This window comes from Rhineura floridana, chromosome 4 (assembly GCF_030035675.1).
Source record: "Rhineura floridana isolate rRhiFlo1 chromosome 4, rRhiFlo1.hap2, whole genome shotgun sequence".
Taxonomy (NCBI): domain Eukaryota; kingdom Metazoa; phylum Chordata; class Lepidosauria; order Squamata; family Rhineuridae; genus Rhineura; species Rhineura floridana.
In genome coordinates this window covers 118,386,359-118,408,595 of record NC_084483.1, presented here as the reverse complement: position 1 = coordinate 118,408,595, position 22,237 = coordinate 118,386,359, and the positions used below count along the sequence as shown (strand labels likewise).

General features: G+C 40.6%; 2 protein-coding genes across 8 annotated transcripts in view; both read left to right on the top strand.

Moving 5' to 3' along the window:
- The window catches only part of RGS17 (regulator of G protein signaling 17), a 105,988-nt gene extending 100,584 nt beyond the window's left edge, over positions 1 to 5,404 (top strand). For 5 of the 6 annotated variants that reach the window (XM_061624173.1, XM_061624170.1, XM_061624171.1 and 2 more), the window contains one exon: positions 2,132 to 3,658. In XM_061624173.1, the coding sequence (XP_061480157.1) occupies positions 2,132 to 2,320 (189 nt within the window). In that variant the 3' untranslated portion in view covers positions 2,321 to 3,658. Of the gene's footprint in view, positions 1 to 2,131; positions 3,659 to 4,049 lie in introns of those variants that run through there. The other variant, XM_061624174.1, reaches the window with a different exon arrangement.
- Positions 5,405 to 15,576: 10,172 nt separating this feature from the next.
- Positions 15,577 to 22,237, top strand: part of MTRF1L (mitochondrial translation release factor 1 like) — a 28,179-nt gene continuing 21,518 nt past the window's right edge. For both annotated transcript variants that reach the window (XM_061624166.1, XM_061624168.1), the window contains exons 1-3: positions 15,577 to 15,960; positions 19,269 to 19,348; positions 20,968 to 21,151. In XM_061624166.1, coding sequence (XP_061480150.1) covers positions 15,642 to 15,960; positions 19,269 to 19,348; positions 20,968 to 21,151 — 583 coding nt within the window. In that variant the 5' untranslated portion in view covers positions 15,577 to 15,641. The remainder of the gene's footprint in view (positions 15,961 to 19,268; positions 19,349 to 20,967; positions 21,152 to 22,237) is intronic.

Below are 22,237 nucleotides of genomic sequence, written 5' to 3'. Positions count from 1 at the left end.
CCCCAAAGAATCATGGGAAGTGTGGTTTGTGAAGGGTGCTGAGAATTGTTGGGAGACCCCTAATCTCCTCATAGAGCTACAGATTGCCAAAGTGGTTTAATAGTCATTTCCTCTTCCCAGAAAACTCTGAGAATTGTAGCTCTGTGAGAGGAACAGGAGTCTTCTGACAGCTTTCAGCACCCTTCACAAACTACACTTCCCAGGATTCCTTGGGGAATCTATGACAGTTTAAAGTGGAATAATAGTGGAATAAATGTCTGGTGTGAATATGGCCTTAGTAATGGGCTGTTTATTTTCATCCCATATTTGTCCTCGCATTAGTCCTGTATGTCTTCACGCCTATTACCCCTGTGTTATACCCTGTTGAGAAAATGAAGACAATGGCATTCTCCTGACAGCCCCGTAGACACAGAGCACAGATGAAGCTGGAACTCAGGTTTCCAAAACGAAAGATGGAGCTTAAAACTGTACAGTGCAATCCTTTGCATGTTTACTTGAAGTAGGTTTCACTGTAGCTTGGATCCAGATTACCCCTGAGTGGAACTCTGCTCATGAGATGTTCCTGCTGGAAAATGGGGGAAAAGATTATTCTCACGTATTCCCTCTGTCCACTCAGAGTACTGAGGATTGGAGGACATTATGGAACAGTGTGGGAGTGCTTTGGGAGGCTCTGGTAGAAGGGGGAATTATCAAAAATTGCCATCCCCCTTCTTCTTGAAGGACTTCTTCTGGATCCCAGTCCTGAACAGTAGGGCAACTTTGGATCCAACCCCACTGTGTAATGATTACACAGTGCAATCCTACCAAATTTACTAGGGATTAAGCCCCATTCCTGTGTTTCTAAGGAGGGCCCTGGGGCAAAAACAGCCCATTGAATGATGCCATCTGGCTCTCCAGAGGAAGGAGGTATGGATAAGCAGCATCTGTGATGTCAGCCTTGGCAGTAGATCATAGGAGGGCATGGGGCTTTAGTTCTCTCCTTTCCACACCCTTGTCAAACAGTTGTCCATCAAAACTAATTGCTGACTTGGGATTCAGGACAAGGAACAAGAGTTAGAAGTTGTGTGCAGCTTCATAGCTCTTCTACATTTAATATTTCAGTACGTTCAGGGAAGAGGTTTTCTTAAGCACAGTTGGGGAACCTTTGGCCTGCAGGCCAATCTTGACCTGCCAATGGGGTTAAATTTGACCTGCAAGGCCATTTTTTCAAAACCACACCCACCTGCCCATCAGCTGACATCACTCTGATGGGAGGGGTGATGTCAGCTAATGAGCAAAGTTTGATTCTGTGATGGCTGTACACTCCAGTTTCCCTTCTGAAAACCGATGTGAGCAGTCAAAGCAGCAGGATTTAACCCTCGCTTATCAGCTGATGAGCAGGAGTTAATTCCGGCTCAGTTTTGCTGTGTGCGCTCTGTGCTGCGCTTTAAAGTCCCAGCGGTTGGGGCTTCAAAGTGTAGCATCATCTGATATCACTATGACATTAGGTGATTGACAAATGGGCAGCCCCACCCACCTGTCAAATTTGGCCCTCCAGGGGTAGGGAGAAGGATCTGGACCACTGGCCAGAAAAGGTTCCTGACCCAAAGCATTAATATGCAGGCAAAATTGCACCAGAACAGGCAAGGCTCTGACCATATGACAAAAGAAAGGAAAAGAGAGAAAGCATGAAGCTAGAACAGTCACCTACAAACGACCTCCTTCCTCTCATCTTCAATACACACAGACATGCACATACAGAGAAACACTTAGGTGCATAAAGTTTGCAATGGGCTTTAATTGTAAGCCTCTTGGGAACCAATCTTGGCTGACAAACAATGTATGTAACAAATAAATAAATACCTGAAACGGTCCTGTGTTTCTGCTTTTCCACAAAGGCAAATGCCTCAATAGTTCAAGCAAAAAGAAAAGGCTTGTATTGTTTATTTTAATTTGCATTGTTTGAAGAAGCCCAGTATGTTTCATATCAGTCATACAATTCATAAAGATGTCAACAGGTTTATGAATACCCTTCTTTGTAGGCAAGGTCCTACCTGAGTGAAGTGGTACTGTAGCCTTAAAGTATTATTGATAGATTTGTATGCCTTTCTTGGGTGAGGGTTTGAACAACATCTCTTCATCTTCTCTTTAGGTTAGTTTAGACTCACGGGTGCGAGAAGTGATCAACAGAAATTTGTTGGATCCCAATCCTCATATGTATGAAGATGCTCAACTTCAGATCTATACGTTAATGCACAGAGACTCTTTCCCAAGGTTTTTGAACTCTCAGATTTATAAATCTCTTATTGAAAGTACTATGGGCTCTACTTCTGAAACTTAGGTCTATATTGGGGGTTGAAACCTTAATTTAGCTTTTTTGGGGGGAGGGAAGACTATTAGGATGAAGACAGATGTAACATTTTTAGAGCGGTGGGACTGTTTTGGAAGCACCCTCACTGCATTCAATCCAAAATGTACCTTTCTGCTCCTTTGAAACAGAGTCTGGCTGTGTGCGGTGCTGATTTGCAGAGCCCCCACCCGAAACCTCCCCCTCAATAGCTGGAGCAATTTTGCACTTTAAGAAATGTTTCCTTTTTAAATGAATGTTCATGCAGCACCTATTCTTTTTTAAGGGTGGATAGCTCATCCTTTAAATGGAGGAGGGGGGAGTGACAACTGAGCTAGTGTTCAGTTTGCTGGTATGCACATCTGTCATTTCAGCTGAGAGGCGGAGAGGAAGCCAGGCTCATCCCACTGCTGAGAGATGTACTGTGAGCTCTCTTTTGATATTACATCTGTCTTCACCTTAGTAATTTAATAACATCTGGAACTGAGTTCCTGGAGAACTACAGTTTAGCACTACTCAGGCTACTGTGAAGTAAACAAATACACACAATGGTCTTTGTCTACATTTTACCAAGGTCCTTCATGCTTGAGTTTGGAAAGGAGAAGGGTAGATTTGCCAAATCACACTTGTTTCATGCACCTTTCACAACTGCAGTTAAGATTGCAATGATGTATTTGTTGTTTTATGAAGAATTTCCTTGAGTATCCTCACACTGCATGGGCAAAGCAAAACTGCTTCACTCACCACTTAGTTGTTGCAATATTTAATCCAACAACATAAATTATATCTATATTTAAGAACATTTTGTGCAATATGGTCTTACATACACACAGAAATCATTGGAGCGGGCTGGAAAGTAATTTTTTAAAATATGCTAACTCTGACAGAACGAAGGTGTAGCAATATTATTCCCAGAGCTGTCTGGAGAAAAACCCATTGTTATGTAAGACAGACAACCTTTATGTATAGGAGAGAGAGAGAAAAGTGTGTGTATGTGTGTGTGTGTTATTTATCATTCATTTAACGTTAAAAACAGGATCCCTCTTGACTGCCAAAATTGTGGCATTTTGTTACAGAGTTTCAAAATGTCAAAAAATAAAGACATAAACCACAACAAAAACAAGCACAAATTACATAAAGGGATCCATGTCGGGGTGACATAGTCTATGCGCTGACATTGTTTTTAATTGTTTTAGAAAAACAGATAATCAATGTACATTTCAGATGTCGGATTATGTAACGGATTTATTAAAGACTGGCTATCCAGTTATCTAACACTGTTGTGTAATGTTATGTAATTCAGCAAAACAAAACAAAAAACCCCAAAACAAAAGAAACACAAATAATAATATATACAACCAAGATTGATAATTTAATTTTTTAATTAAAAGGTTTAATTTTTAAAAATGCCTGAATGTAGCATTTCAGTCCACGTTGAGGACTAGTATTTGTCTGTCAGTTAATTTTTCTAAAAAGTGCTTTCATACAAAAGGGAATATTTGTGTGTTTTCCACAGACTGAAATGATTTTGTGTGTGTGTTATATATACCTAAAGAAGATTAATATCTTCTGGCACTCCTAATTTTGAAGGAATTATTGGGGGGGAAAGAGGTTGTGGAAATTTAGATAAATATTAAATTAAAAAATGGCCTAAGAATAAGGCCAATGGATGTTCTATTATCTTTTTTAAGAAAATAAACAACAATGAAATACTTCTTTCTAGGCCCTGGAATGAAAAAGGGAACATGGGATTCTAACCACCTGGAGCTCAATTTACTTGGGACATCTTTTGCACAAGCCATGCTAGAATGAATGTGGGCTTAGGCAGGAGTCGCTGTATTCTTCTGGAACTCCCATTCGTTGCAAATGTGCAGTGGTAGAGATTCCTTGGGAAACACACACACTTTGCTGCCAGATTAGTTTTGTAGGGAGCTGCTTAACTTTTTTTGTAAATGTTCCTGATTTCAATATGTGCTTTGACTTTGAGAATAAATATCATTTATATATATAATAAGACAGCACACATTCTTCACACTTGCTGAAACCAGTGGCGTTGACATTTCCTTTGAGGAACTTTTTTAAAAAAATAAATAGGCCACAGAACAGATAAGTGTTGAAGGGGAATTCTTTTTGTTTTTCTAACTACTGAGATCACTGGATCTTATGCTTGGAGAGATTGTATAGAACCTGATTCTTCTTCCTTAACATCAACCTATTGATGTGGGTGGCCCTCCCTTAAAATAAACCTCACTGTTAAATGAGCAGACTTTGGTTCTCATGTTAGCCCTCTGTCTTCAAGTTATTCCTGAAGGGCAACCCCTGAGTTCACCACTACCTGATGCCAATCCACTTAGCATGTTGTTTTGCAGGCCCGTACATTTGAGTGGCATTGGAGCCAGGGCAGTGTTGAGTAGGATGTCCTCAAAAGCTCTGCTGCAGTGGCCAAAGAGACTTTGTGCCAGAGTAGTTATTTGTTGGTACACAGAAGAAGTTTCAGAACTGGATTGTCTCACTCCATTACTAAACATCCATGCCAGCAGTTTTTGTCTCAGTGCCGGCAGAGTATCAGAGGCGCTGACATTATACTGTACAGAGTTCTGTATACCCCCTACCTAAATATTTTTTGCTGGTGATTAGACCATTCATTTGTTTTGGGAAAAGTTTCTTTCTTTCTTTCTTTCTTTCTTTCTTTCTTTCTTTCTTTCACTACCTCTTCATTTTTAATTTATTGAACACATGTCAAAGGGCAGACGTGGGGAATTTTGCTTATTATTTTACTTGAACTCTATATAACATTTAGGTGGGGAGGGAGGGAAACACAGACAATTTAGCTGTTTCTTAAACTCATTTGATTTTGTGATTTATATAGAATTCAGGAGATATGACTTTAAAGGGCTATACTTTATTCCCTATGCAACTCTTTGGATAACTGTTGTAGTGTTTGACAAAATGGGGTTTTAAAAAGAAAAATAATTAAGAGAAAATTCTGCAAAGCAGGAAACATAAAAGGTCTGTTTACACTGGCGTTGCTGACTATCCTACCCTACTCAGCACTTTTAAATATTGTTGTTTATTAAATTGTAGTTTAAAATGTACGACAAATTATTTATAAAGGACATTCTTTTAATAAATATCTGTTTTGTCTGAAAAGTGTTATTGTGTTATGATATACTTTATTCATGTTGGTTAGTTATTTACCATTACAAATAAATTTTAAAGATAGATGGATAGAATAATACATTTGAAGATTTTACATAAACAATTTTTTTCTCCTAAAGGAGGAAATGGGGGTGGGGGGTGGAATCAGCAGAGAATTGCCTCCTCCTACTGTGAAATTCTTATAATGAATGAAATAAATTTAAGAAGCATTTTTCCTAAGCAGAATTGAATTAACCGTGGTATCACGTATCTAGAACACCATGGTTGAGGTCATATTTACTATGGTACTCTGCAAATATAGCACCCTGTCTGTATATATTTATATCGTGTGAATTCAGGTTTGTTACAGTGTTTGAGACACAATTATCTCTGGTGCACCCAACTAGGTACTATGTAATTAGAAAATACTGCATGTGTACAACTTTCAATATTTAGACTTCATATTTTGATGTTACTATTTCATGGTGACCTGTTAATCAGAATCTATCTTTATAAGATACTTTTAATACAGTAGGTGAGTTGTCAGTTTGACAGAATATCTTTTCTGAGGAAACTTAATAAAAGCTAAATATAAGGGCCTGAAAACACCATCGTGAATTCTAGAATAGGACTTCCTCGTATCTATATTTGGAAAAAAATAGCATTTAAACCAGCTTTTCAGAAATTGGTTAATTGTATTATTGCAATGAGACTGTGTTAACATTTCAGTCTAAATCCTTATTATTAAGGGGTCTGTAGACTGACCATACAGTACTCCATATTTGATATGTTCTTCCTAGGAGTGAATGTATATTTTAAATCCATAGGATATATGCCTTTTGCCAATTTTTTTAAACCACGCAGGTTGTTGGCGTCAAAATCCTGTGACTACAAGAACAGCCAGAGTTGTTTTGTGCCAGTTTTGCATACCTCAATCTGTTCTCTGAAATGGATATTAACCGTGTTTTAGACATAATCTCATTGCTCTCAGTATATTTGCAAACTGTGAACAGCCAATGATTAAACTTCTAAAAAGATTATTGTGCATGCACTATACAATAACTTTAAAACAAAAAAACAAATGCCTAACTATACTTACTACTTACAGGCAAAAATAAATTTAAAATGTATTTACTTCCTTGTTGTGGAATTTTCATGAGACCACACATATATAAATATAATTTGTTTGATTTTAAAAAATTGATGTGAATATCCATACATGTCTCTCATTCATCAAAGTAATATTGATGTTTTTGACTCCCACTAATTTTTTTACTGAATGTTTATTATAATTAAGGGTGCTCTAGGGGCTGTGGGTTATGATAGTATCTTAACCCTCCTGGGCATTTGGGAGCATGAAACTGGATCCAAAGATGCTGTTGTATGAGCAAAAGGTGCTCCCCCTCGAAGGGGGGGATTCCTTAATTTTCACTATTTCTCTCTTTGCACTGCAGCAGCCCCCCCCCCTTCCTGGGCCATTCTGAAGGATCTCCACACCACAAGAGTGGCTTTTTCAGGGGCTCAGATGTCTATAGCAGGAAGGGGGAGACAGGAAAGCATCTGCTCATAGATGCTAAGATCTTTGATGTCAGCCACCCATTCCATCACCTGTGCCACCTACTTCCTGCTCCATTTATTATCTGGAAGAGATTTTTTTGTTCTGTAGCGTTTGATCTCCCTTTTCCTATGTATATGCATGTTTTGTTTTTAATGTGAGGATTTCATTGGTATATCCCAATGGAAGTTAATCGTGGGGGGATGTCCAAGGGATTGGGATCTAAATGACTGCAACATAGTAAAGCAACACTTGCTGATGCAGCAGATCATATACAAGACATGTTAATCACTCAGATTTTTTATTTTGTATTCATACTGCCAGGAGATTTTGAATTAAAGGAAAAAATGCATAAGTGAGATCCCATCGGAATTAACACTGGAGGTGATTACAGACCACAGGCATTATTTCTGTATAGTTATACCCATGTATTATGAACAATAATTCTTAATAAAATTTTATATTTTATACTTTAAATGGGAGTCTTTGTCTATTACATCTATTCTTTCATATCTGACTTAATCAGTATCTTTTTCATCCCAAAATCACATTAGTAAAATCAGTCAGCAAAGAAAAATCCTTTTAAAATACATTATTGTGTTTGAGTTACAAACCCATATAGAAGTTTATATAGGGGGCTCTAGTATTGACAGACAAGAGATTAGCCTAATTCTTCTGGTAAACAATTCCCATGTTCGAGAACAACACAGATTCAGATCCAGACAATCCATAAGCAGAACTCTGCTCACAGGACACTCCACTGGAGGAAGGAGAGGAGATGGTACTTGGGACTGCAGGGGGAAGTAAGGGGGGGAAATCAGCAAAAAAAAAAAATGCCTCCACCTTTCTTCCAATGGGAGCCTTTCCTGCATGTCGGTCCTTCCACAAACAGAAGGAGCCCTTCAGTTTGCATAATAGCAAGTCTGGATCTAACCTTATGACAAACTTTCTCAGGCTAGAGTGCACTTCATAGATGCATGAAGTGTCATCCCTAAGTTGTCAGGTATATATACACATGAAGGTGGAGGAAAAAAATGTTAACAGTGAGAATGAGGCAAATACAAAAAAATTGGCAATTACATAAAGATTAAATTACATAAAGTTAATTACATAAATTACATAAAATTAATTACATGAAGATTAAAGGGGTGTAGCTGTCCAGGGTCTTGGAGATCTTAGACCCTTACTTTTTTGGGAACCAGGTCCCAGCAGAGTCCTTATGTCTGCAACATCCTACAAACAATCAGCATGAAAGGGGAGTGTGTTGGCCACTGAGAGGAGTCTTCTAACATGCTTCCTTGTCCTTTTCTGTTGATTAGAGACAATCAGAGTGAAAGGAAGCGAGTCAGCTATTGAGAAAACTCTCAGTAGCTAGCACATTCCTCTTTTATGCTGTTTGGCTTTTGGGGATGTCTATTGTTGTGGGAGAAGGCATTAAAAATGATTTCATTCTCAACCTAGCAGTAAAGGGGGGGAAGTGGGAAGATACATAGTTTTGTTCCATCCCAAAGCTAAGAGAAAGGTAGGAGGAAGAGGAAAAGGGAAGGAAAAAATGGGGAGGATTAAGTGTGTGTGTTTGTGTGTGTGATTGATGATGTTCCAGCCTTTAATATGTGTGTGTGTATATTATATATATATTAACAAAAAACTTAACAAAGGAAGTTCCTTGCCTTACAACATAATAATGATGACGATTATTTTTTTAAAAAACATGCCTGAATGGGCTAAAGCGTCTCTCTTTCTAAAATTCTAGGTATGTGTGGAAGAAGGAGGGTGACACAGGGAGATAGGAGAAGGTTCAAAAGTTTACAAATTCCGATGTCAAATGAGTGCCTGGCTTGCCTAGAGAGTGTGAATCCCTTCATATAGGAAAAACAGGCCTTGTCTTAACCCAGCAGTGAAAAATCCCCCAGAGAAAGAATGGCATCCAGCAGTTTTAAAGACGTTTGGGGTTTTGTTGTAGGGCTTTCTGGGTCAGTTATGTAGGCACGAATGAGCGTCAATTGCATGCAAGCCTTTATTAGTTCCTCCTTCAGAAAGCCAAGACGAGTAATGGAGAGTGAGAATTCTGTAATTGCAGAAGAGACAGTGAATCCTCATAACAGCATCCCATCTACATCAACAGTTGGGTAGCAGCAGCAGTAGATAAACTTATAGACACTGAATTTAGTAATTCAAACAACATCTCTGACAGTAAGAAAGGACAGTCAAATAGTGACAGTGACATAGGTAGCAGAAAGCAGTATTCAAACCTGGCCAGATTATTCTATAATCCTTGAAGGTTGTATAATGTTAGAAGGGGGCATAGATGTATCTGTCATGAGGGTACCTTGCACTTCTGAATTTGCCACTATACAACTGATGTACAATAAGCACATCAATCATTTACAAAGCAGTGTTAGTGATAGTACTTCCTCAGATGAACTATTTGTACATGCCCGTACATTCCTCATGATAAAAGCTGTGTAGCCTGATGTGATATGCAAGAGTGCTTGGCCACAAAATGCAGTTTCTTTTGAAGATAAATGGTCATTACGTATTATGTTATCCAGAAACTGAAGGTTGAATGCTGGCTGATGACCACTCATTTACCTAAAACTCAGAATATTTTTTTTCTACAGTAGAGTTTAAAGATACTGCACAACACAAAATGAACTTGAAAGCTTCAGAGTTGACAGCCTGGATTCTCTCAAACTCTTCCCCTTTTCCCCCTCCAAAATTTTTTAGTCTATAGCCCAGTCATCATTGTCATGTGCTACAAATATCCTGGGCTTTGTTTTTCTTATGACTTGAAGCAGAAGTACATGTAATTTCAGCAACCATGCATTTGCCAGTTAATAGTAACATAAGGGCTTATCATTTGTAAGGGGGGGGGCAACAATCAGCAGGTGGAAAGGGTGCTTAACCACTTCCAAACCCTGCATGTGGATTTCCCCCTTCAACCACTCTCCCTAGCCTCACCAGGTTATTTCTGGTCTCAGAGCCACTGGGAGAAAAAGGGAGCAGGTCGGGGACAGTGGGACTGGCTATGGAAAAGGAGTTGCAAAAGAGAAATGGCAACTGGTGGAACAGGTACATATCCTCTCCTCCCTCCCAGCTGCCCACACAAATCATTACAAAGCAAACCAAGATTTGGGACCCCCATGAGTGCCCTATAATAGCTGCACCTTCAGATAAAGCTGGTGTGCATTCTTCTCTTAGGACACTTCATCTTTTACAAAGCTTTAGACTTCTTTCCCTTCTCTGTTCAACAATGATACTTGTAGTATAGTATTGAAGAGTTCATTGGAAGGTGATTTTTAATAATAATAATAATTATTATTATTATTATTATTATTATTATTATTTAAATTTGCATCCCACCCTTCCAGTAGAAGCCCAGGGCGGCCAAAATTCTAAATTGGTGGGTATCTGGTATGAATGGATTGTGTATTATTTGACAAATTCATGGAGGATGGATTCATCAGTCAATCACTAGATCTAAGAGCTATATACAACATCCATCTTCAGATATCTCTAGGTTTCAGATCTGGGGACCAGCAGCAGAGTCAATGTATTTATGGAGCTTATCACTTTTGCAATGCTTGGGAAATATGTCTTTGCAAAAAAAACAACACAACCTATATTATGTTATACCAAATACTTTATTCTCATACTAAACATCAAAAATAATAACCCTTAGGCCACAAATTACCCCAAAAGTTGAAATTGTTAAATTTCAAAAGGCTTTAAAACAAAAAGCAAACTTAAAAATCATTCATCAATGGAACAGTAAGAAAAGCTACTCTTGTTTTACTGTTATCTATAAAGTGCACACATAATTTTGTTTAAACTGTTGATATGAAAAGAATGAAGCAGTATTCTCTGCTTCATAGCTGCTTACAGTGTTCATAAGGTAAGTTTATAGCCCAGCACAGATTTGCAGATAAATGCTCTCTTTCCAATCATAATAAACTTACATAATAAAGGTGCTTTTAGGTTGCAATACTTACCACACTTATTTGGCAGAAAGCTCCACTGAATTCAATGAGACTTGCTTTTGAGTAAACACACATAGGATTACACAATTAATTACTCACATTTTTAGAAGTTGCTTCTGTTACTACTGAGTTTTACATTTTAATTTCTTGCAAGAGGCAAAAAACCCTAACTTTGTACACCATACAGCCTGGATTGTCACATAATCGTGTACTGAATTATACTACACAAACAGACCAACACTATGCATGTTTGTTTGTTTAATGATGTATTTATTTAAAAAGTCGTAGATAGTTAACAATAAAAAAGCAATAAACAACAGAATCAAAAGATTACAACTAAAAGCAGAGGTAAAAGCCTAGACAAGGCAAAATGAAACATGAAAATGGAAATGGACTGCCTTTGAGTCAATCGCAACTTAGGGCAACCCTATGAACAGGGTTTTCATGGTAAGCGGTATTCAGAGGGGGTTTACCATTGCCTCCCTCTGAGGCTGAGAGGCAGCGACTGGGCCAATGGCTGTGTGGGGATTTGAACCTTGCTCTCCCAGGTCGTAGTCCAGCACCTTAACTACTACACCACATTGGCTCTCTGAAACAGGAATAAAAAGACCAAATAAAGCAGGGGTGAGGAACATGTTTGGCTCTGGTTGGCCAAATCTTTATCTGGCCCCACCCCGCAGGCCAATGTCAACAGGGGTGGGGCAATCTACCCGTCAGTCACATGACATCATGCTGTCACATGATTGGCATGTATGATGTCACAACCACTTGTTAAAACCCCTTGGCAAGCCACCTTAAACTGCTTCTTTCCACCCCTGAAATGGGTTCCCCACCACTGAAATAAAGCTATAAACAAAAGTTTACACCACGCAATGACACTTTTGTTTACTCACAAACCCCTATGTTCAATGGAGCTCAGGCTATATACATACACAGTAATTTAAAGTGGATTTGATGTATCCTATATGTGCATATTTTTTTTGCATCGGCCACACAGTGTTTTTCTCATTCAAATAGTAGCCTTCACTCCCCTCCCAATTTAATTTGAATTTTATTTATTATTACATTTGTATCTCACCTTTCCTCCAAGGAGCTCAAAGTAACCTATAAACATGGTTCTCCTCCTCCCGGTTTTATCCTGACAACAACCCTGTGAGGTAGGTTAGGCTAAGAGACAGTAACTGGCCTAAGATCGCCCAGCAGCATCCCCCATGAGTGGGGATTTGAACCCTGGTCTCCCAACTCCTAGTCCAACACTACACTACACTGGCTCTTCCATACAAGTTCCCCTTTTATTCTCAGAACAACTCTGTGTGGTAGGTTAAGCGAAAGACAGTGACTGGCCCAAGGTCACCAGCAGCGTCATGGTAGAGTGGGGATTTGAACCCTTGTCTCCCAGCTCCTAGTCCGATAGCTAAAAGAGCTAGTTCTGAACTTTCTACCATACTCCAACTACACAGATAAAAGAGGCGGGCTTATGCAGATAGAGAGGTCCAAGGGACAGGCTGTGTCCCCCACCCTATGGTGGACCCATTTACTTTCTTCCATGTAAGCAGAGGGGGCTGTATCCAGTGCTAGTCCTACTCAGAGTAGACCCACCATGCCACACTGGCTCTCTTCCCAATCCATGGATAATGTGGTAAGGAAAAAAAATACAACATAAAATTGCATGTTACACAACTGTGGTTGCACTGAAGCACAATGAGTGGGCAGCTTTTTGTGTGTGATGGTATTTTGCTGAGTGCCATCTATCATCACACTCCCTACTTCCACTGGCGAGGTGCTCCCTGGTGGGCTGATGGTGGGGCGGCCAGACATGACACACACTTTATTTTTTATCCTCCTGTTTTATGCAAACAGTACATTAGAGGTACATTAGTACCTTATAGGAAAGCTTGCATCTCAACAATAATTAAAAAAAATGGCCACCAGCCACAGGTCAACAAATATTTGCCTGTATGCTCATAATGGACTTCAGGTTTCCGGTCAAGCTGGCATGACACATGCAAATAACAAAAGAAATAATGCACTGTTTTGTGCAAATCTTATATATCAGAAAACTTGTATCTCATAAATAAAACACAATGGATCTCAGTTCTGAAAGTTGGGGGGTGGGAGTACTAACTGAGGGGAGGGGACAACAAAGCTTACCACAGATACATTCCATCAAGCACTGTCCACTAGTGTGAACAGGAACCACTGAGACAGAGTTCAATTGCAAGTGCTCGTGTGGATAAGCTTGCACAATGGTGCACACAGGAAAAAAAAAACAGATTTGTGTGACCCACATGCACCACATTCTGTGGTGTACACAGTCTTGCTCCCAGAAAACTATGTCCTGAATTACAGCCTTAAAGCACAATCTTGTACATATCTACTCAGGAGTAAGTCTTACCATGTTCACTGGGACTTGCAGTATAATCGTATACATGTCTACTTAGTAGTAAGCCCCAGAGTTCAATAGGGCTTACTTCCAGGTAAGTAGGCATAGGAATGCAGCTTCTGTCATAATGGATAATTCTATATATGCTTACTCAGAAGAAAGTCCCGCTGTGTTCAGTGGTGGCTATTCTTTTTATAGAATTCTTTACTGTCTTTTGACAAACTCATACACTGCTATAACCTTTCAGGCAAACTCTACCTGTATTTCAACATTTGTCCAAAGTGCGTAGTACCTCTTTTTCACAGATTTAAGACTGAACATGTGTGCTGTCTTTGTGTTACTAGATACCAAAAGACATATGCCAGCTACGTTGTAGACCAAGGAACATACACCTTTTGAGCATCTTTCAAAATTAAAATAATTTCTTTCCTTCCAAGATGGAAAATGTGACTCTTCCTATGGGACACTGATATCTATAGATAAATAAGATATTAACATTTACACCTTTGTGTGTGGGGGGGGGCAATTTAAGCATGTGTCTATCCAAGACCTGCTCTTTGAATCTGAGTGTAGGTCCTTCCCACGCCACCCCAACACAGAAGTCTTTGTCTTCTATCTCACAAAACCTGAAATGGTATCCCTGCTTGTAAGAATACACCAGCATAAAATGGACATACATCTACAAAGCATTGCTTAATGTGAGACCACAGCCATGTTAGTAGTAGAATAAAATCTACCTTTTATCGCAGTTTAACCACCTGTGACCACTTAAACAAAAGTGATATTGAAAATAGAAATGAGTGATGATTCTTTTATTCTTAAGAGAAAATAAGCCCCCTTGGGAGTCCATTATTGTAATTTCTTAGTTAACACCAACTTTTTGAGCCCTGTTTATCTATTGTGGACTTTATCTGATCCATTCCATGTATTCCTGATCTCTGGGATTTGCCTACATAACTGTATTTATGTCTAACTCAGGTGTGGGGAACTTTTGGCCCTCCATATGTTTGCCGAACTACAACTCCCATCATCCCTGGCCATGGGCCGTGCTTGCTAGGGCTGATGGGATTATAGGAACATCTGGAGGACCAAAGTTTCTCTATATCTCTAGTCTAATTGCCTGCCAAACAGTAAAGGCCTCTAGTTTTTGTATATTTTATTGGAGGAGGGGGGAGAAGCGGCCAGTTTTTGCCAGACTAAAGCTGATCATTAGTCATGCTGGCTGGGGCTGATGGGAATTGGTGTTCAACATCATCTGGAGAGCCACAGGTTCTTTACTCCTGCTTTTTAATGATAGAATTAGAGTAATGACAAATCTTTAAAGACCCACATCATGCCCTTTCCAGTTAGACCCGCAGCTCAATGTCATTTGAGCCGTCAGTTTCTGATTCTACTGTCTCCCTTGGCGCATCAATGCGCAGCTAAGAAGAGTTCGTCGGCTTTTCCCGATAATTGCCGAACAAATACAGGGTCGAAGGTCAAGATGGGATCCGAGCCTCTTCGGCTATTTTCGGGAGAAGGGAGACCTCGTTAATAACAGCCTGCCAAGCCGAGACTGGAACTCTTTCACAAGTCCCCGCCCCTTCTTGAGAGAGAACAGACAAACACGACGGCTAGGTAGCCCTCGCTTGCCATGAGTCGAATCCTTTCGGCCTTTTCCGGATTTTGTCTGCGTGCGTGATTCGGGTATAGTAATGCAAGACCAAGTCATACACAACGAATTCCGGTTCCCAATAATATATATTATTTATTTATATCCCGCCTTTCCTCCAAGGCGCTTAAGACAGCGTACATGGTTCTTCCCTTCCTCCCCACTTCATGTCACGACAACCCTATGAAGTAGGTTAAGTTGAGAGATAGTGACTTCACTCTCACCCAGTGAGCTTCATAGCCGAGGGGGGCTTGGAACTCAGGCCTTCCCCGCTATAGTCCCACACCCTTAAAAGATCTGGAAATAAAATACAGTACAGCCCCACTCATACAGCTGGTTAGGTTCCAGACCCCCGCCGAAAAGCTGTAGCGCGGGGGTCTGGAACCTAACCCGCTGATCGCGCCAGAGGAAGAGAAGATCAACTGTAGACTTCACATTTTGCTGCAAGGTCCTGCACCGCATATAACGATGTTTAAATGGAAACCTGAAGTGAGGGTTGTCCGTAATACCGAACTTGTTTGACAACCTATGCGAGATACGCTGCGAGTAGAGCCTCAGAGTAGGTTGGTTTGTTTCCGGAAGCGGCTGACCTCGTGACCGGAAACAGAATGTTTCCCGGGAAGGTTGTATCTGGCATGTGGTGTTGTCTTCTGCGGAGTCTGTTGTGGCGGCGGAGGTTACGCGCCTCCTCTTCCTCCCTCTCTGCTGCCCTTCGGCCATGGCTCGGGCGCTGTTTCAGCAGCCAGCCTGGCTTGATGGAGCTGTTCAAGATGCCGGCTCTTCAGCGTTTCCTGGATCTCCAGCAGCAGCAGCAACAACAAGAACAAGAGCTCCGCGGAGGTTTCCACCCGGAGTTGGCAGCGCGGATTCGCCTTCTGCGGGACAAGGAAGAGGAGATGCGCGACACGGAGCGCCTGGCCCGGGAAGGTGAGGCCTCTCCGCAACTTCTGTGGACAAGCCCGGCTTGGCGCTCGCTAATGTAACAGTTCCGGCGCTCCGTTACTGTCTCTGTTCTGGCTGCATTCCAGTCTAGAGGGAGTTCAGAAGATAGTTTCCCCCAATGGCTGCATCTCCATTCTTGGCAAATACCTGCCTTTTGAATTTATGGCAGGGAAGCAGCTATCGGCTAGAGCTGTCTAACAGCAGTTAAAGATTGCTTAGAATCGTAGAATTGAAAAGAGTCCATCTAGTCCAACTGCCTCCCCTTCTTCATACAGGAAATCTAGAGGTAGAGCATCCCCAAAGACCTAAGTTGGGGATTCTCACCCACCCACCCGTTTACCTACTTGGTTCCACTATCAAACTGCTCTTCCCATCATGCTTCCCTTACCATTCAACTGAAATTTACTCTCCTGCAGAGTATACTGATTATATCTAGTCCTGCTCTCTGGAGCAGCAGAGTGCAAGTATTTGCCCTCTTCCATGACAGCCTTTCTGGTATTTGAAGACTGCTGTTGGTTTATATCCCGCTTTTTCTTTAAAATCCTCAAAGTTACTAACAACATCTTATAAAGCATGCCATGCACCATATACTCACATGAAACAAAAATAAAATACCCCCCTCCCCAGTAGAGGCTGGTATCAGGCTTACTTACCACAGGGCAGTACTGATTAGTTGATTCAGTCATCCCACAGAATCAACTAATCACAACTGCCCTGTGGTAAGCCTGATACCAGCCTCTGCTGGGGAGGGGGATATTTTATGTTATTGGGTATTTTATTTTGTTTGATGTGAGTATATGGTGCATGGCAGTTCAACTGCGGAGCAGCCCCTGTTGTTGCTTTTGCCTGCTTTTCTGTCTTCTTCATTTCCACAGGGCAGGCGGTGCCAGTTGGTTCTGTGAGGTGGAAGGGCCAGTCCAGCTGGAACAGTCCCAGATGTTGTTTTCCCCACCCTCCCTCACTCTCACATCCCTCTCAGCCTTCTCTTAGTTGGCTAATTATCTGCAATTATAGAACAGGCAGTGCAATCCTAAGCAAGTTTACTTAGAAGTGTGTCCCATTCAGCTCAATATGACCTGCCCCTCATAAGTATATTTAGGATTGCAGCCTTAGGAATACTCTTGTTGGACCATATGAAAGGCTTGTTTGGTTCTGCCTTCTCTTTGGTTCATCCTGGCCCCAAAGAAGGAGTACTTGCAGAGAGCTTGCTTCTCTCCCTCTCTGCTAGAATGAACGCTCAGCTCCAGTTGAGCGAAGAAGAGATGAAGAAGGGAAGCACACTCAGGCCTCGGTGGTCTGCTGCAAGAGCTGCTGAGTCAGTCACAGCACCTCTTCCTAAACAAGAACACTAAAAAGGGAAGAATTTTGGGTTGGACAGAAAGTAGATCTGCATCCATCAGTAATCTCTGAGTGATTTGCAGTATATATCCATAAGGGTTTCTGATTCCCACCTTTTAATAGCAACATGAAAAAGGGCTCTTCTCTTCTCCCCTCCTCAACACACACGCACACACACAGCTGCTGAAATGAAGAACCCTGGGGATGGAGGACTAGGGAGTTGCAAAGGACTGTGATCTCAGTTCTGGTACTTAAAGCAACTTATTTGGCTGAGGCTCAGATGTGTACTGTTCTTGAATGTTAAGTGTATCCCTCCCCCTATGTTGCACCAGGCTCCTGTTGATGGATTTTAGGGTTCCATTAAAAAGCAGGGTAGATCCCATAAGCTTATAAAGACTTTCAAACCTGGTTTAGGCAGGCCCCAAATTGTTTACAATTTTGCATTTTGTTCTGATATTGTCAGACTGAACTCTTTTCTTTACTCTTCCTTCCATGTCCATTCCCTTGTGTTTCTATTTAGTTTACAAGTCTGAGGGCAGGACCATTGCCTTTTTATTGATGTGAAACAAAACTTGTCTGAAAAGCAGGGTACCACCAGGGCTGTGGAGTCAGAATCAGGAGCAATTTTGGGTGGTGTCGGAGTCAGTAGAAATGTACCGATTCTGACTCCAACTCCGACTCCTTCATAAATGGCAAATGTATATTAACTAGTAATAGCAAATTTACTGTAGTAAAATGGTATCACAAGGCATTTCATCACCACCACGTGAATCCAGAGCTTGGAAAAGTTACTTTTTTGAACTACAACTCCCACGAGCCCAGTCCCTGGGGCTGATGGGAGTTGTAGTTTAAAAAAGTAACTTTTCCAAGCTCTGGATTCACATGGTGGTGATGAAATGCCTTGTGATACCATTTTACTACAGTAAATTTATTACTAGTTAATATACATTTGCCATTTATGAAGGAGTCGAAGTCGAACAGGAGAAAAATAGAGGAGTCGGAGTCAAAGGTCTGGCATACCGACTCCACAGCCCTGGGTACCACTATATTAAAAAAAATATTTTCTGGAGAATAAGATTATGAATAACTACTGGTCATGATGGCTACATGCCAACTCAGGATCAGAAGCAGCATTCCTCTGAATCCCAGTTGCTGGGAAACAGTGAGAGAAGACAATATTCTTAGATTCTGTAGGATTTACTCTACGAAAGTAAGTATAGAGAAGGCTGAAATGTTAAACATGCTTTCTTGGAATCAGAATTAAGTTACATTGAATTTAGCGGTTTTATCTCAGGGGTAGCCAGTGTGGTTCCCTCCAGATGTTGATGGACTCCAGTACCCATCAGTGTCAGTTATGTGCAAATAAGGAATGTTTAATAAGGAGAATGTGCAAATAAGGCCAGTGGGCAGGGATGGTGGGAGTTGTAGTCCAGCAACATCTGAGAGGCACCACATCGGCTACCTGATATAGCTTTTGGTTAAATGTGTTCAGGATGAGGCTGCCAGTCTAACTAGGATTCACTCTTTTTTGGAGTCAAATGGCATTTCAGTAGGGGTGGTATGTTGTCCAAATCTAAAGCCTACAAATTACCAAAGGCAAATACTGCAGCTTTTATTAAAATTTTCTAATACAACATGGGTAGGGATGTTAAGTCAGTATGTGCAATAATGACCTTAATGAAAATGCATTTAATTTTCTGTGACTGTCATACAATTTGCTACCTGGCTGCATCAGAGGGAGGGGTGAGGCTCCACCCGTTTAGCTGGAACCAAGTTTCCAAAACTGTCTCCTGCAGTGACCATTCTATCTGCCTACTATGTCCCTGAATTTGCTGCAATCCTGTGGGCAGGGCCTGTTATTGTATTGAACTTGTACAGTACATTTAGGCATTTAGGTGGGAGGAAGGGTGGGATATAAATCTGATAAAATAAATAAAAAAATAACTATATCCTAGATGAAAGTGAAGATTTGCGGATGCTTGCAGAAAAGGAAGTTTTTTCCTGTCAGGAAGAGATAATGAAATTGAAACATCAGGTATCTCATTTATTTTATCTAAACAAAATGCTTACCTACTTTTCATTGCAAAGTGTACTTGTTATTGCTGAAACACAAGAATTAAATTCAAAGTTAATCTCAGGTCCAGGAGCTAAATGTAGTCTACAGGTCTCTCTATTCAGCCTTTGGGACTCTCCCAGATCATGCCCTTTCTCCCTAAGCTGCACCCCTCACCAGCAAGTGTTTTACCCTGGCTGGAATATGGCCTTGAACTATTTGCCAGCAGGGAGGGAGGGGTGTTTGTGCCTGTTATGATATGTATTATATATACACACACTCCTCTGACTTTTGCATGGCTGGAATGTAGACTACTGTACAAAGCTAAGAGACTCATCCATTGCTGTGCCTTCTTTTGCCTCTGGCTCAAGTGGCATGCAGCTTCCTGAAGTTTGCCATGAAGGAATGCAGCCCTTGGGCTGCAGAAAAATCCCCAACTCCTAATTTAGATTATTATTGTACAGTCAATAGAAGGAATATGAAACTGTCTCACATGCGCACACACACACCATGCACACAGTTGAACTTCTTGCTCATGTAATTCCAGATGATCCATACTGAATCAAAGTCCATGAGTTTTATCTTCATATAGGAATCTTTTTCTCCAGTATGGAGAGCAAATCCTGCATGTATATGTACATCCCATGCACTGCCAGGGACTGCAAGGAACATCCAGTGGTGGTATGAGAAGAGAGCTTTCTATAATGCATAAGACCCACATGGCACTCTTTGTACTCTTCATAAGCACAGACGAGTCACTATGTGAGAACTAACTTCAGTGTGACTGGAGCAATGAGCAGAGTTTCATATGGAACATAGGAACCTGCCTTACACCAAATCAAACCATTGGTCCATCTAGCTCACTCTGGTCCCCAGTGACTGACAGTAGCTCTCCAGAGTTTCATTCTAGCTAGCTATAAAATAGATGGGACATTCCCAGCTCTACCTGAAGATGCCAGGGATTGAACCTAGGACTTTCAGCATGCAACGCACATGCTGTGCTACTGACCCTTTCCTCATGGCTGACAACCAATGACATTGGTTGTACAACATATGCATGTACTACGTATACTCTGCTGCAAGCACTAAAGTAGTTGTAATGGAACATAGACAAGTACAGTCTCTTGAGATATAAAAATCATGTTACTTACGGGACACATGAGCTTCTGTACTGAGGAATAGATAATCTTAATAGGGGTTCAATCAAGGGGTCAGGGGCTATGAAATTTTGACTATGACATTTTGCTTTGCTACTCTAACCCTGTTCCATCACACTTCTCTATAAAGTGATTATGATAGTATAACTATTAATTGACATAAAATGTGCAGCTGTAAACACTAGTGCTGATGTCAGAGAGAGACTTAGCTTGAATGCTGAGCAGAGAAAAATTGGTAGTATTTATTGAGCTCTTGGAATAAATCTCAAAAATTATAATGAACTATAACATGCAAACATGTTCATTATATAACATGCAAAATAAATTGTTTGCTTGTATATAGTAGTCATTGTTTTTACTTCATGCATTCCAGCAAGAAATGTGATACAATGAAGGTAGCTGAATATGTTATTTGGGTAAAAAGGCATCCCTTTTTTGTTACAGATAGTATTGCTTCTGCTTCCTTCAGAAGAAACTGATAAAAGTGATCTTATCATGGAAGTCACTGCTGGAGTTGGAGGGCAGGAAGCAATGCTATTCACTGCAGAGATGTTTGATATGTATCAACAGTATGCTACATATAAAAACTGGAATTTTGAAGTTCTGGAATATACACCCAGTGACATAGGTAAATACCTCCTTGAGACACACCTACACATTACATAGCTGCGGGAAACATTGCTGTTAACATCTGCTTTTCCTACTACTAAATGTGGGTGTTGAAAATGAGTTTACGTGCATCTTTTAACACCAGCGTACATGTGCCTGGGAAACCTGGTCTGATCAGGTTTCCCAGATGTGTACCTGGTGTTTAAAGATGCATGTACCTTTGTGTGTGATAGCCACATACTGTGTGTGGTTTTGGAAATAGTAGCATAAAAACACAGGTGTAATGTGTGATGCTGCCTTTTGTTAAGCCTTTATCAATAATCTGCCAAGAAAATGACATCTCATGGAGGAAGAAATTCTGATGGAATATTGGTCTGGTTTGCATATCACTTTAAACCATAGTTTAAATTAAACGATAGCTTAAAGTGAACAAGTAACATGCTGGTGCATGTTGCTCAGAAGTACCTGTGATGATCCACCCCTGCTTTTTTCTAACCAGCTATGCGCTCTGGTGCGTACATAATTGCAAGACAGTGCCTTGTTTGTTTCCTGCTGGTGCTCTGAAGAAAGGAGCAGATAAGGACTGAAACAATCTTTTGAACAGCATGCACCAGTATACTGTTACTGTATAATGTGATGTGTGAACTGGCCCATGATGTAATTAACTAAAGGTAACTCACCGAAATCTTTTCTGAAATAAATGTCTCATTTTACCAAATGCAGTAGCCCCCCACCTAAAATTAACCATATTTTCTTAACATACGGTTGCTAATGAATAAGCAAGGAAGAAAATAAAAGTAAGAACCCTGCTAACTATATACAATATAATAGTTGATGAGAGTTCCCATCTTCAAACCAGTTCCTTTTGGAGGAACTTTATTAAATGACGTTGCCTCATTATAAGGAGCTTGAACTTTGGTACCCAAATACTAAATAGATGTGTTGTTGCTATGGTATACAGTGAGACACTTGCTAACATAACTCCAGCAGCATCTTATGAATGGCAAATCCTTTCCACATAGTTGCTTGCTGGTTTTGATTCTGTTCTAGCACCTTGCTACTAAATATTAAGCCAATAATTTGGTGACAATGATTTATTTTTGTG